Below are 12,531 nucleotides of genomic sequence, written 5' to 3'. Positions count from 1 at the left end.
CATTTCGCTCTTGGCTATTGGATCGAGGTCCTGCTAAAAAAAACAAAAAAAAACAAACTACAAATGTGATACAACATCCTCTGATCATTCTACTTCCAGTGATGTCTCAACATCTGATGGGCTGTGGCGTTTCTGCAGCTGCTGATACTTAATAAAAGTGAAGGCTGGAAATTTTAAGGGTAGCGTTTTCGATTTCTTTCACAATTTCCACTCAGATTGGCGAAGCTATAAATAGCCTACATTTCTAGTTCTGCAGGAAAAGAAACCCACATAGGTGTAGAGGAGAATTCATTTTGCAGTGTGTTTGGACAGGGCTGGGGGGGCTTACAGGGACCATTCCTCCTCATTCAGCACCATTACCACTCCACTGTCACTGTCAGTATGTCCCCTCACCCATCACAGTGCCCAGAGCAGCCTCACAGCCCGTCTCAAACCTCACAACGAAATCGCATTCTACGCACAAACGGCTGGGGCGTGCAGCATCTACCGAATCTAATCTAATCTGTCCATCTCCTGTGTCCCCACACTCGCACAACAACACACACACACACGCAGACACACAGTAAGTCTCTGGAAAGACAGGCCAACATCTCAGCACCTCAATCATGTACATTTCCGCCATGTGTGGTGAAACAAGAGTCAGTAATGCAAATCAGAAATCAAGATTTGCCTCCATAATTGGGGCTTTATCAGCTCATTAAGAAACAGGGAGGCATCACAGAAATGAGCATGCAATATTCCCATTAAATCCGCCAAAGGAGAGAGCACTTAGAACATATCAACACCAGTCCTTGGGACAGAGAGGGAAGCAGCTGTGATTGATAAGGTTACTATCTTGTCAGCTAAAAAAACACCTAGGGGAAGCAGCAATTTAGCAGAAAGAACAGAGCAAATGTTCTCAGGTGGCCCTGATGGCCACTTGTCCGCCCATCACTGTTATAATACCCGATACAAAAAGGCACATCTTATTAAAAATTTGACAGATTTATTATTACAGTTGTTTAACCTTGTTACAATCAAATCGTGTTAGGGGTTCAAGGAGACTCTCTCCCACTAAATTACAATCATTTTTTCTTGATTTAAATTCTCACTGTGCGCCAGGATCCGGTTACCCCATGCAGGCACATTTCCTGTTTCAATCCAGCATCATTCAAAGTCAAGTGTACATGGGCATAATAAAAAAAATAATATGAATCAGGCCACTTGTTGCACTTCAGGTCCTGTGTATAAAAAACAACAAAACACAATAAAAAATGTATAACGTCAAAATGAAATAATAGGGTACAAAGTTGGTATTCCACCCTCCTCTGGTTCGCAGAAATAGTCAAGCCTTGCATCCAACATGCCCCGCTAATACTCATAGATCTGATTGGCAGGATACAGATGTATTTGTATTAAAGTGAGTGGGCAAAGCTCCATTAATCCAACAGTGTCTGCGTGTCAGAGAGGGAGGGTGACGTTCTCTCATATTGTGTTTCATGTATAGTTGCTGCTGCAGCACAGAGTTCTCAGAAGTGAAATTGTAGCATGCAGCATCACAATGAATGAAACATGTCATTAGGCCTACAGTGAGGACGGATGTCATTAACTTCAGAAGGTTGAGGAACGCTTTTGTACTTTTCTGCAAACGAACACCTTCAGCTGAATCAATTCAGTTTGACTTCTGAATTGTGGCCATTCCACCTGCATGACACGCGATGATGCACCATTACTTATTCTGGCTCCATTCAATGTCATCATTAGCCTTTACAGTGTCAAATCTGCTCAATAAAGGACCTTATTTCCAAAAGGTTGTGCGCCGCATTAATCCTTTTATACTGCTCTCAGCAAGGCAGAGTCTCCCATAGCTAATATTAATGCACTAGGTGTCAAGAGTGAGATTGCTAATCCTGATAACTCAGGATGTACAGTCAACTTTGCAGATGGCTATCTGCCCTGGACTAGCACTCCTAATAGGCACAGGAACAGGATGTGCTTTAAAAAGCTGCACTTCCCAAACATCGTCTTCAAAGAAAACTATAATTTTCAACGGGGCTTTCTGAACTGAGAAGATAAGCCATAGAACGGGGGAGGACAAAATAAAAATGATGCTCGCCTTAGAGAGGAAAAATAGCTTCCTGATATAGTCCTAGCTCCCTCTTTAAAGCTGACACCTAGAACATACAGTTTATCAATTATACATGAAGCCAGAATCCATCTTCTGTTGGCAGCTTGTTTGGATCTGGCCCGAGCCCTCTGAGTGGTGAAATGTGTCTGGGAGCCCCCATCCCTCCTGTCGCCTTTTTCCACTCACAGCCTGTCCTTAAATCAATCCCTTTTTAGGCCTGAATTTATTTTTCCTGTAACAAATCTGTCTTGGCAAATGATGTCACATAAGCTGGGAGAATGACAGCCTGATGTCTATGCAGGGAACATCAACCTTGCTCCAGCAGCCTCCTCCCAAGGTGAGTAATCATGCTGAGGAGCGGTGCAGTGTGTGGATGCCAGCCAGAGTCCAAACAAACCCAGAGTCTGTTGCTCAAGATAAACAAACCAATTAGGGGGAAGGCATGCTATTCCTCAGTTGGTGGGATATTTGCTAGATGGAAAATAATCAATGCATTCTTATTTCCACGGGGTGAAGCTAAAGTCCTGAGCAGAATAAAATCTAGGCGGAGAAGGAGAGCAAAATTATTCATTAGAAAAAATAAATAATGGGACTAAACTAGCTACTAGTCATGTAATTAATCCATGCAGACTCAGTGGAGAGAGGAGCACACAGAGAGGAAGATTCATCATAGCTTTGTGCCCCTCGCTCCCAGGGATACATGCCCTTCTTGTGTGGATGAGTCAGCTTACATCTTCTGACAATTGTTAGCCAAGGGCTTTGTCAAAAGGAACCACAGTTATTGTTTTGATTGGTCCCCCCTTGTTAGGTTGGAAGCGCAAAATGCTTTCAAATGTGATTGCGCCACAGCATTTGAAAATAAGGCACGCACATATAGAACATCAAAAAAGGAAGATGTCTGCTTTTTATTTACCGAGGACAATCACTTGGCACTCTGGCACTTTCCCTGGCCTCTCTCTCCGCACTGGAACAAGCAGCCCTATCAGTAATTGCAGGGAGTGGCCCCGTTGGCCAGCTGAAGCATTAGCCGACTGGGCTCACGGTGGATGACATTCAAGCTGGCCAATAATGATGGACATGCTAATCAAAGTGGCTCTGGCCTCCCCATCACAGCGCGACTGGAGGACTTTGCCCAGTCGGGTAGGATGTGCAGCTGCTCTGGCTGCATTTCCACTCTACCCCTCAGGGCCTGGGCACCAGGCTAACCACTGGCACAAGAGTTTAGATGCCGGGGGAAAAAAAAAAAAAACAACAACCAAAAAAAAAAAAAAAAAAAACATGGCGCAGGGCTAACAACGGCACACATGAAAAATAAATCACAGCCAGCTTGTTAGCATGGCAGGAAGAGAGGAAGAGAGGGAGACGGAGAGAAGAAGGGGAGGGGAAAAAACTGGGTTAAGAGATTTAATGTGCTGCTGAAAATCTGACACTTGCCAGAGGTCCAAATGTTCCACCAGAGCAATGGCAGCCCTGCCGGCTAAGTCTCTATAAAGCCTCCAAAGCTGCTTACAATATACACTTGAGAAACAATAGATAAGGTCAGAGTAGTAGCCTATGTCTGAGTGGGACCACGCATGAGAAACAAACATGTTCCCACTGCATGTGCTACATGTTAACGGAATCTGAGGCAAAAAGCTCCTTTCAGCTGCAGGTTTCCACTGCTGAAGCTGTTAAATGACTTATTACTCACATAAAAATAATAAATAAAATTGTTTTCTCCCGTCACAGCTTTTATACTGTGAGGATTGATGATAGCAAGCAAGTCTGACATCACCTGTTTTAGGATGCAGTGATGGACATTATTTACTATGCTAAAATAATTTAGCTTAAACATGATTAATTGAGTGAAACTAATCATTAATGGCATCACTTGTTAACTGATACATTTGTCAAAGTTCTCTTGAAGTTATAATCATTTGTGCTACAATGTGCTAGCTTAGCTTAGCATCACCACGTCTATAACTATGTTAAAGGTTTTCTCTGTGTGAAAACTAAAGTGTGAAAACACCAAGTTGCAGTTGTTGTGACTATTTCTTTGCCAGGTGCAGCGACTTCTTGGGAGTCTGCTCATCAATGTGCAGTTGCCAGGCAACCACCAGAGACATCACTGCTCCTGCCCAAGAAACAGCCCCGCCTATGACACCCCATAAAATCACAACTTTTCATTTTACACTTAGGTTTTGACTAAAAAGACACAAGAGAAACACGAAACGCCGCGGCCCACCAAGCCATTAACTGACGTGACTGTGTTGTGCAACAAAGACAGAAAGAGCAGTAACACGGAGCTTACTTATTCTCACTGATCAATTGTGATCATTAAATATGCACCACTTTTTGTCACATTAAATGTGCATCGTTTACTTGTATTCAGTTAATATGCAACAAGCCTAGGATGACGGGGTAAAATTTTATTTTTGGGTCATTTTAAGTCAAATGTGCATAAAAACGAACAACCGTGATCATAGATATTTAAAAAAATTTAATTGAGGGGTGATATCATGAAAAACTTAAACTGATATATTATGCGATGATTACAAAATATATTATTCTCAAAAGTCATTAGTCTCCTTTAAAAAGGGAAGAGGAAAAAATTACTGGCAGTTTACAATGGATCCAGGCCAAACTGGCAGAAGGAAGATATGCACAGGCTTATTACAGACCATAAACAAATTACAGCAACATAAAAGGGAAAAATGAAACCTTGCAGAAGGAAACAATTCTCAAAGAACAGTGTCCAGCATCTGCCGCACAGAGATGCACATCTGTGGCGATTCTTTGTAGGCCGCTTTCATAAACTGTCAAGCTGACCCGATTGCTGCAGATGGTTTGTGGTGAAGAGAATATTCCAGCAATATTTGTTCAGTCGGGGCTTTATGCTCCAGTGTGATAATATAACAGCGTCTGACACTTAACTCTACTCACTATCTTTGCCCAGGAGACATACTATCCTAAAGCGTCTGCAGTTCCATCATGTGAATCTTAATCAGATACTTAGCCAGTAGAGCAGGTTTTTACTCTCCCTGGTGAGAGTATCAACACATGGCCATCAGGCACAATTCACGGCCGCAAAGTGGCTATTTATTTTCTGCTCAGCATTACTTGACAAATAATTACTCAGTCTATTCAATTAAGCTGTGGAACTCGCACAAATGGCCACAACATCGCAGTGTAGGACTGAAATATTGTTCTGCATTTTACAACTTGGTCTCATGAATAAAAAGGCGCACACACAAACACTCCCAGCGCTTTGATGCTGAGGGATTGAGGGGACAAGGTGATAGAGAGTAGAAATATCATTAAGTCTGAACTATTTCATCCCCTTTACAGTGAGGCAGAAGAAAACAGACTTGTTGCCAGTGGAGCAGATGCACACAGTAATCCAGGGTGAAAGGACTTGGTGTTTTCTCTGCTGAAGAAGAAAAACAGTTTTTACAAGGTAATGTGGGTGTACAAGGAGAAAGTCACTGCCTGCTGGTAGAGTAATATGGACTACAGTCTGGAAGTCTGCCAGAGTCCAAAATCCAGTTATTCAAGTTACAGGATTTAAAGCTCTTTTTTCCCCTGTTGTTCAAATTAGGATGCTGTTATTAAGACTCTGGAAATAAAATCAGCACAACCCTGCCAACTTTTAAATATGATGATAAACTAACAAAATACTAACAAACTGAGGTAAACTCTGACATCCTGTAAACATTCTCCACAATTTCAAACTTGTTTGCTTTTCTAAAGCTTCGTGTGTTTATACTGTACTGTTTACTAGTTAAGCTCATTTGTAAATGCTCTGCATTTTGAAAGGAAACAACCACATTTCATTTATCAGAAAGTTATTACTACAGTAAATTACTTTGTAGATTATGATCACCTCATAAAACATGATGCACATGTTTTACATTACAGTTTATAGTAAACTTCAAGTTAACTACACCTTAGTTGCATAAATAATTCTACATGAAGTGTCCTTAAGCAACAATTAAATACAACTTTTACTGGAATATTTTTACAGTACTACATTACTAATTTTACTTCACAACATCTAAAATCTTGCTCTCACATGAAGTAGTAAAACTAAATAAATTCCGCAGTTGAATGAAAGCCACAGGATGTCTCCACAGCCAGCATTGTTTGGCCTCTCCACCCTAATTTACCATGCTCCACCCACTCAGGCCTGCAGGGCTGTGGAGCTGGCTGATCCTCCAGCGGGGCGGGCCAGCCCATACGTCCCACTGGCACGGGACGTCGAAAGCCAATCACCAAGCCCGCGCTCCTGACAGCTCATTACCACTCAATTAGGCAGGTGCACCTCCACGCACAGCCTTCTGACAAATACAGCCCTCCCAGATGCATGTTTAACATTCGAGAGAATTATATAGTGACAGCAAACACTAAACGCCTCACCCTTATCACTTGATTGCCTCAAGATTGAAATCCTATAATTGGCCCAGGCCAGCGGGAGAAAAAAATAAATAAGCCAATAAATATGATGCAGTCGGCTTGTAATTGAACAATTATGAATTCATATTCATAAGATGCTTGCTGGCAATTATAAAATGCCATCTGATTAGGCACAATTTGAAATGACATTGTTCCATGCTAAAGACACTGTGGTGTCAGCCTAATAAAGAGAAGAGACATCATAGCAGTTGCTCGCCCAGCAACATGACCTCTAGAGATAGGAGACATGCTGACACAGTGGCTTGGCCAGTGATGGACAGGACAGGACTTGGCATCAATCGCTCTTTGTCCGTTAAACCTACTGCTCACACTCTGTCACGCTGAAAAATAACACCATCAAGGGTCGACTTTCAAATTTTAACACCAGTGGGCACAGATTGTGCACATAACAAAACACAAGCAAGGCGAAAAAATGTTGATCCCTTGAGAACAGATTCTAATCAAGATGAAATGATTTACAAATCTATTTAATAAGGCTTGCCAGAAGTCAAACTTGGCATGTAAATGCGGTGGGGATTAAATTTCATCAGCAACCAAGACTGTAACTGATCGCCTGCAGACAAAGGGGGAGTCTGCCAGTTTTTTCCTCCCCCCTCCACTTCTCTTCCCTCCCTCTTTCTCGCCACTGCCTGCATTTTGCCTCGTGATCCCACCCTGGCTATGTAGAAGGACAGGGGCAGTGCAGAGTGGTGCAGAGAGGAAAGAGAGAAAAGACAGAAAGGGAGAGAGGAGAAGGAGGGAGGAGATGGGGACAGAGGAAAGGAAGAATACTGGAGCGACAGAGCAGTGGCGGGAGGGAGAGTAGGAGGAAAGAGGAGGATAGAGGAAGAGATGAGAGGAGCTCAAGGTCAGTGTGAGGACAGTGTGGTCCTCTGAGTTGGACAGAGACACAGCCGCAGTCACCTCTGTGCTAATCAGCCCTTCGGCTGGCTGATGAGGTGTCAGTTGTGTGTGTGTGTGTGTGTGTGTGTGTGTGTGTCTAAAACCTCTCCCTTCACTTTTTTTGGCTGCAAATTGCAGGGGCTGGTGGGGCGGAGTAACAATGTGCGCGCGTGTGCATATATATGCGTGTGTATGTGTGCCACTCTGGAGTGTAAGCAGGCTGACGTGCTGCTTGTGGTGCCAGTATTGCGCTTTTTTTCTGCTTTTGCCCTCCCCTTCGCCTCATTTTTCTTGCATATTATGCTACAGTGACTGAAGCTGAACTCAGCTTTCCCCTGCAGTGAGGGCAAGAATACAACTGCCAATTAGTGCTATATGCAGTTTGCCAGTGTTAACAGTGCAGGCCATTCTACTTCAACTACTGCACTATTGGAAAAAAAAAAAAAAACGTGGGCTAGCAGTTTTCCTCGGGTGTGGCTAACCTCTTGCAGGCTAACAGGGAGTACGTTGTTAGCTTAGGGTGTAAAACGAACAGCGACCACAGCTGTGATCAGGTTTGTAACCTAACAGCGCTGCACCTTGTGTCTCATTGAGCGAGTTTTGTGTATCAGGCCAGTTGGCAGAGGCGAGTGTCTCCTCAGTCTATCCTTGGGTTATTTCTGACCATCTGTGCCCAGTCATTAACAGACCTTTTCACAGTCAATTGTCTTGTTTGTCTCCTCTTCTTCATTTCTGTTACATGCACCACATATGACCATGAGATGGAAGCGCTTATCTTTTTTTCCCTAAATGTAAATGGCATAAGTAAAGAGAGGACGTTTTTATTATCCGGGGCTAAGGAGAGCTTTGGAGCCATAGGTTAATTCAAAGTGGCATCATGGAGGATGCATCAAGCAGTGGAGATCAAATTACAGGGCAAAGCGCTCAGTGGTAAGAAAAACAAGCCAGTGGTATGCTGCAGAATGTGTGCATGCACGCTGTGTGTGTTTAGCAGCAAGTATATGTGTGTCTGAGAGACTGGAGAAGGAGAGAGGGGGGAGGCAAAGGAGACAGCAAAAGGATAGGAGGAGGACAAGGAGGGGGATGTCCATAGGGGGCCAAGGGGGGGAGGGATGGGGATGGAAGTAAAGTGAGGGGGTAGAGCAGGCTAACTGGGCCAGCACGTACACATCACCTCCAATTAGTCACTCATCTCCCCTTCACACAATACATCACCTTGCATTTCTGATGGGTACAATCGTCAGGGAAAGAAATAACTGTAAATATCACTGCAGCAGTGATGGCATTCAACCAAAAACAAAAAAAAAAAAAAGGATCCTCTGTTTGAAATGCGTTTAGCCATTCCTTCTTCCCCCTCACGCCTTTGTTATTGGTCTTTGTGCAATGATTTGCCTAAGGACCCAGATTTCCTAGCAACAGCCTGCCACCAAACATTTGGCAGGAGTTCAACATTCTCTCTCTTTGTGAGAAATGGCAGAGCTGCCTCCCTGCTCTGCGTCTGCCACCAGCCCTGCTGCTGCTGCCGCTGCCGCTGCTGCTGCTGGATGAGCCAGACTGGCTGCAAGAGCCCTCTAATAATTCTGTTTTCATCCAATCACACCACATAGTAGCAGGCACCTTGAGAGCCTCTGCCAGGAATCATCAATCACCTCTTTAACACACATGCTCCGACAAACACAGGCACACGTGCAAGCAAATAACATGGTAACGTACACACATGCGCGTTTCGGTAATTAAATTTACAGATTAGAGTGTACATGACCGCATATACCGCCTAGCAGTTGTTTAATGAAAACCAACAAAGCGCATTAATACGCAGCAGAGGTTGGTACAGTGAGAGAGAGCGGGAGAGAGAGAAAATGTACAATCTGGCTGTAAATTGGGTAAATACATCTGAGTACTCTCGACAAGGTTAATGGAGAGAGGAGGCCTTAGTGAACACCGGTTTAGACATGCTACACAGTATTAAGTTGGAATAGCTGTGGCAGTGTATCTGGCTAAGTACTTTAGAAGTGCGAATAGGACTCTAATAAAGCAAATGATCCCCCCGTTTTGACAAAGAGGCCCAGGAGGGATGCTGAACACCAAGTTTGAGATTCCAGGCACTGACAAACACCCATTTGTGGCCTTTTCTATCCCCCTAAAATCCCACGGAAGCTTTTCCCTGTGCGCAAGACTGTCGGATGTGGGCAAAACCCAACTGCCAATTTGCAGAGGATGTGCCGTGTTTGCTAATGTGAAACAGAGGCTAAAAATGAGACCACACAAACTCTGGAGGATGGACTGACTGATCTGCTTTCTGGCACTAACATTGATGCCTTTTTATTTGGTGTTTGTTTCTGGGACTGGGCAGGACGGTACACTCACGCTTGTGGGCAACAGAGGGAGAATTGTGTACTTCACTTGGGACAATATGTCAAGCTGTATGTTGATGGCTGGGCTGTAACGCTGATTTATGCCGATAATGAACTGCTTAAAGACGTGGAATGCAGTGCAATTTCAGGGCTATCATCTTGACTTGAGATCAGAGAAAATGTGGATCTGCAGGAATTAAACATAATCCCAGAGAGTGAAACATGAGCATTGCAGGCCATCCTAATCCAGAAGCTGTAAGTGAAGACATTACCTCAGTGGTGCAGCTTGAGAGAGAGAGAGTGTGTGTGTGTGAATATGTAAGAAAACATCTGTCCTACTCAATCTGTGCATGTGTGTGTTTTGAGTAGATTGTATTGGAGGGGGTAAAGCCAAATGAACTTGCATAATCGATTTTCACACTTTCACAGCACCTGTTGGCTTGTCTTCACGTTAAAAGAAATGAATGAATGCATTACATGTAGAACAATTTCACACTGTGCTGCAGCTACGTGCACAAAGACTAGGGGAAAATAGGGAGAATGGAGCTGTATTGTCTCAATAGGTAACATAGCTCATTTCACTCAGCAAAGGATGAATGGATATATTGACAATGCAAAAGGCACGCTGAGGCATTTCCTGAATAAAGCCTCTTAACATTTTGTCCTCTTCTGGCAATAGAGTTGGGGAACAGTCATTTCGAATGTAGAGGGTCTCACTTACCGCAATATAATAGACCTTGGCTTTCTTCACCAGCTCCCAGTTGCTGTCCAAGTCCAGGTGTTTTTCCTTTTTGTAGCAGTTTGCCGCTGCCAGGTTAGCAACAAGGGACCTGCCGAGACAGACCCCATAAATCTTCTGCCTCGCTTATCATCCATCTTAATTTTGTCTCAAAAACATCCCTAAAAACACTCGGGCCCCAGACTTTCCTTTGTTCTTTCACGATATAAAAGAATGATAATGGTTTCTTATAATGTCTGAACCAAGGTGAAATAAAGTCATCTGGATGTCTTAAGTTTTCTTTCTTTAAAAAAAAAAAAAAAAAGGGTTATCTCAAACACCAAAAAAAGAAGAGATTAACATAAGCTGAGAGATTTTCAAGGCCAACAATAGGCCACCTTCAAATGATTCATTTAATCACATCACCTGGAAAGTGGTCTATTGTTAAAAGAGGGAAAACAACAGAAATGCATTACAAAATGAACACTTGAGTCGAGTAGTGAGGAGTGGGAGCCAGAAAGTGAAGCAGGTGGCATTATCTTAACATAGCTCATTAGCCAGTCCTCACGTGCTATCACTTTATGAGCGGGCCATCAAAATGAATGCAACCATCATTGCTACTTAGGGGGAAAACTGTTAGGCAACCGTATGACAGAAGGATGTTGCCACAGAAAGAGGTCCATTCTCACATGGTGAGAAAAATCTGCTGCTCGCTATGGTTAGCATCGACAAAAAGTGTAATAATGGACCCCGTTGATCAGATGAAGGCTACGATTGTGACAGCAGACTGGGAATGCATTTGACCTAAGCTGCACTAGTGGACATAAAGGTGAGGCCAGGGATGAGAGATGAAATAAGTGTCATAACTGAGAAAAACACACTCAAATGACTAAAACAAAATTTAACTACATAGTACATTTAAGATGTATTCAACTTCAACCTCCAGAAGTGTAATATTTCAAATTGCTTTCATTAAAAGATTTTTTTTTTCTACTTAAGATTAAGAACCACTTTAATCAGTTAGACTCCAAAATCAAGTAATCAAGCAAGTCTCTATAATGACACATAACAATGACCTAAGGATTTTGCATCATTACAACTTGTCCAATCTAGATTTGCTGGTTTGCAATTTGATTATTGTTAAGAAAATAGGATTATGTAAACTAACTCATGTAAACTAACTATACAGGTTAGGGAGTTTGTTAACAGTGTTAAATGGTATAGTAGTAAGACTTAAGTAGACTTTAGCCTAGTAGCTAGTTCACCAGCTGGTTAAAATGTTTTTTATTCTGGCGAGAACTTATTACGCTTTAATATATTGCAAATATTTGTGTTAATGTTATTTTAGATGTTATAAAAACACTCTAACATCCAACTATAGTGCCATTCTTTGCAAGTAAGAATTGAATAATCTATAGCATCTTAACCCACTGGAGCTCAAATTGTCAGATTGTCAGACACTAATCAAAGTCTAGGGGCTGTGACATACTGGCTCCCAATCCTTCAAAGCCATCGCCCTTCCAATCAGGCCCTGCTGGCGACCTTTCCTCTGGCCTCTTGAGCTGTCTGTTAAACACCTGTAAGAAATATTACAGAGCTTGTCTCCCTGAGCACAGCACCTGACCTTTTCAGGTGTCAGAGCCCACATCAAACAAGCCCACTAAGACCATTCAGCAGGGCCGGCTCCTGGAGCAGTCAGGGTCCAGCCACTGACTGACTGACAACTCCAGTAGCAGCAGATGAAGGGCTGCAGAGGAAAGGAGTGTTTAGAAAAGGAGGTTATTGATCCACACCTGGGTCTATCATGAACTGGAACCCTCACTGTTAGTATGTGTTTGTGTACGTATGTGTGTGTGTGTGTGTGTGTGTGTGTGCAGGTTTTGACCTCTGCTGTCTCAGATGTGCTGATGATGATGCTAGTGTGAGAGTCGCCAGAGACGCTAAAGCCCCTTTTACAACTGAGAAGGCTGACAGGTGAGAGCTGGGACAGCCAAGCCAACTTTAACACATTGCTACTG

General features: G+C 43.1%; 1 protein-coding gene across 2 annotated transcripts in view; it reads right to left on the bottom strand.

The window, feature by feature from the left end:
* The window catches only part of adkb (adenosine kinase b), a 93,721-nt gene that overhangs the window by 41,428 nt on the left and 39,762 nt on the right, over positions 1–12,531 (bottom strand). For both annotated transcript variants that reach the window (XM_026351949.1, XM_026351950.1), the window contains exon 6: positions 10,517–10,625. In XM_026351949.1, coding sequence (XP_026207734.1) covers positions 10,517–10,625 — 109 coding nt within the window. The remainder of the gene's footprint in view (positions 1–10,516; positions 10,626–12,531) is intronic.

Source organism: Anabas testudineus, chromosome 19, assembly GCF_900324465.2.
Source record: "Anabas testudineus chromosome 19, fAnaTes1.2, whole genome shotgun sequence".
NCBI lineage: Eukaryota > Metazoa > Chordata > Actinopteri > Anabantiformes > Anabantidae > Anabas > Anabas testudineus.
Note: the sequence above shows the minus strand (reverse complement) of the source record. Positions and strands in the feature narration are given on the sequence as shown.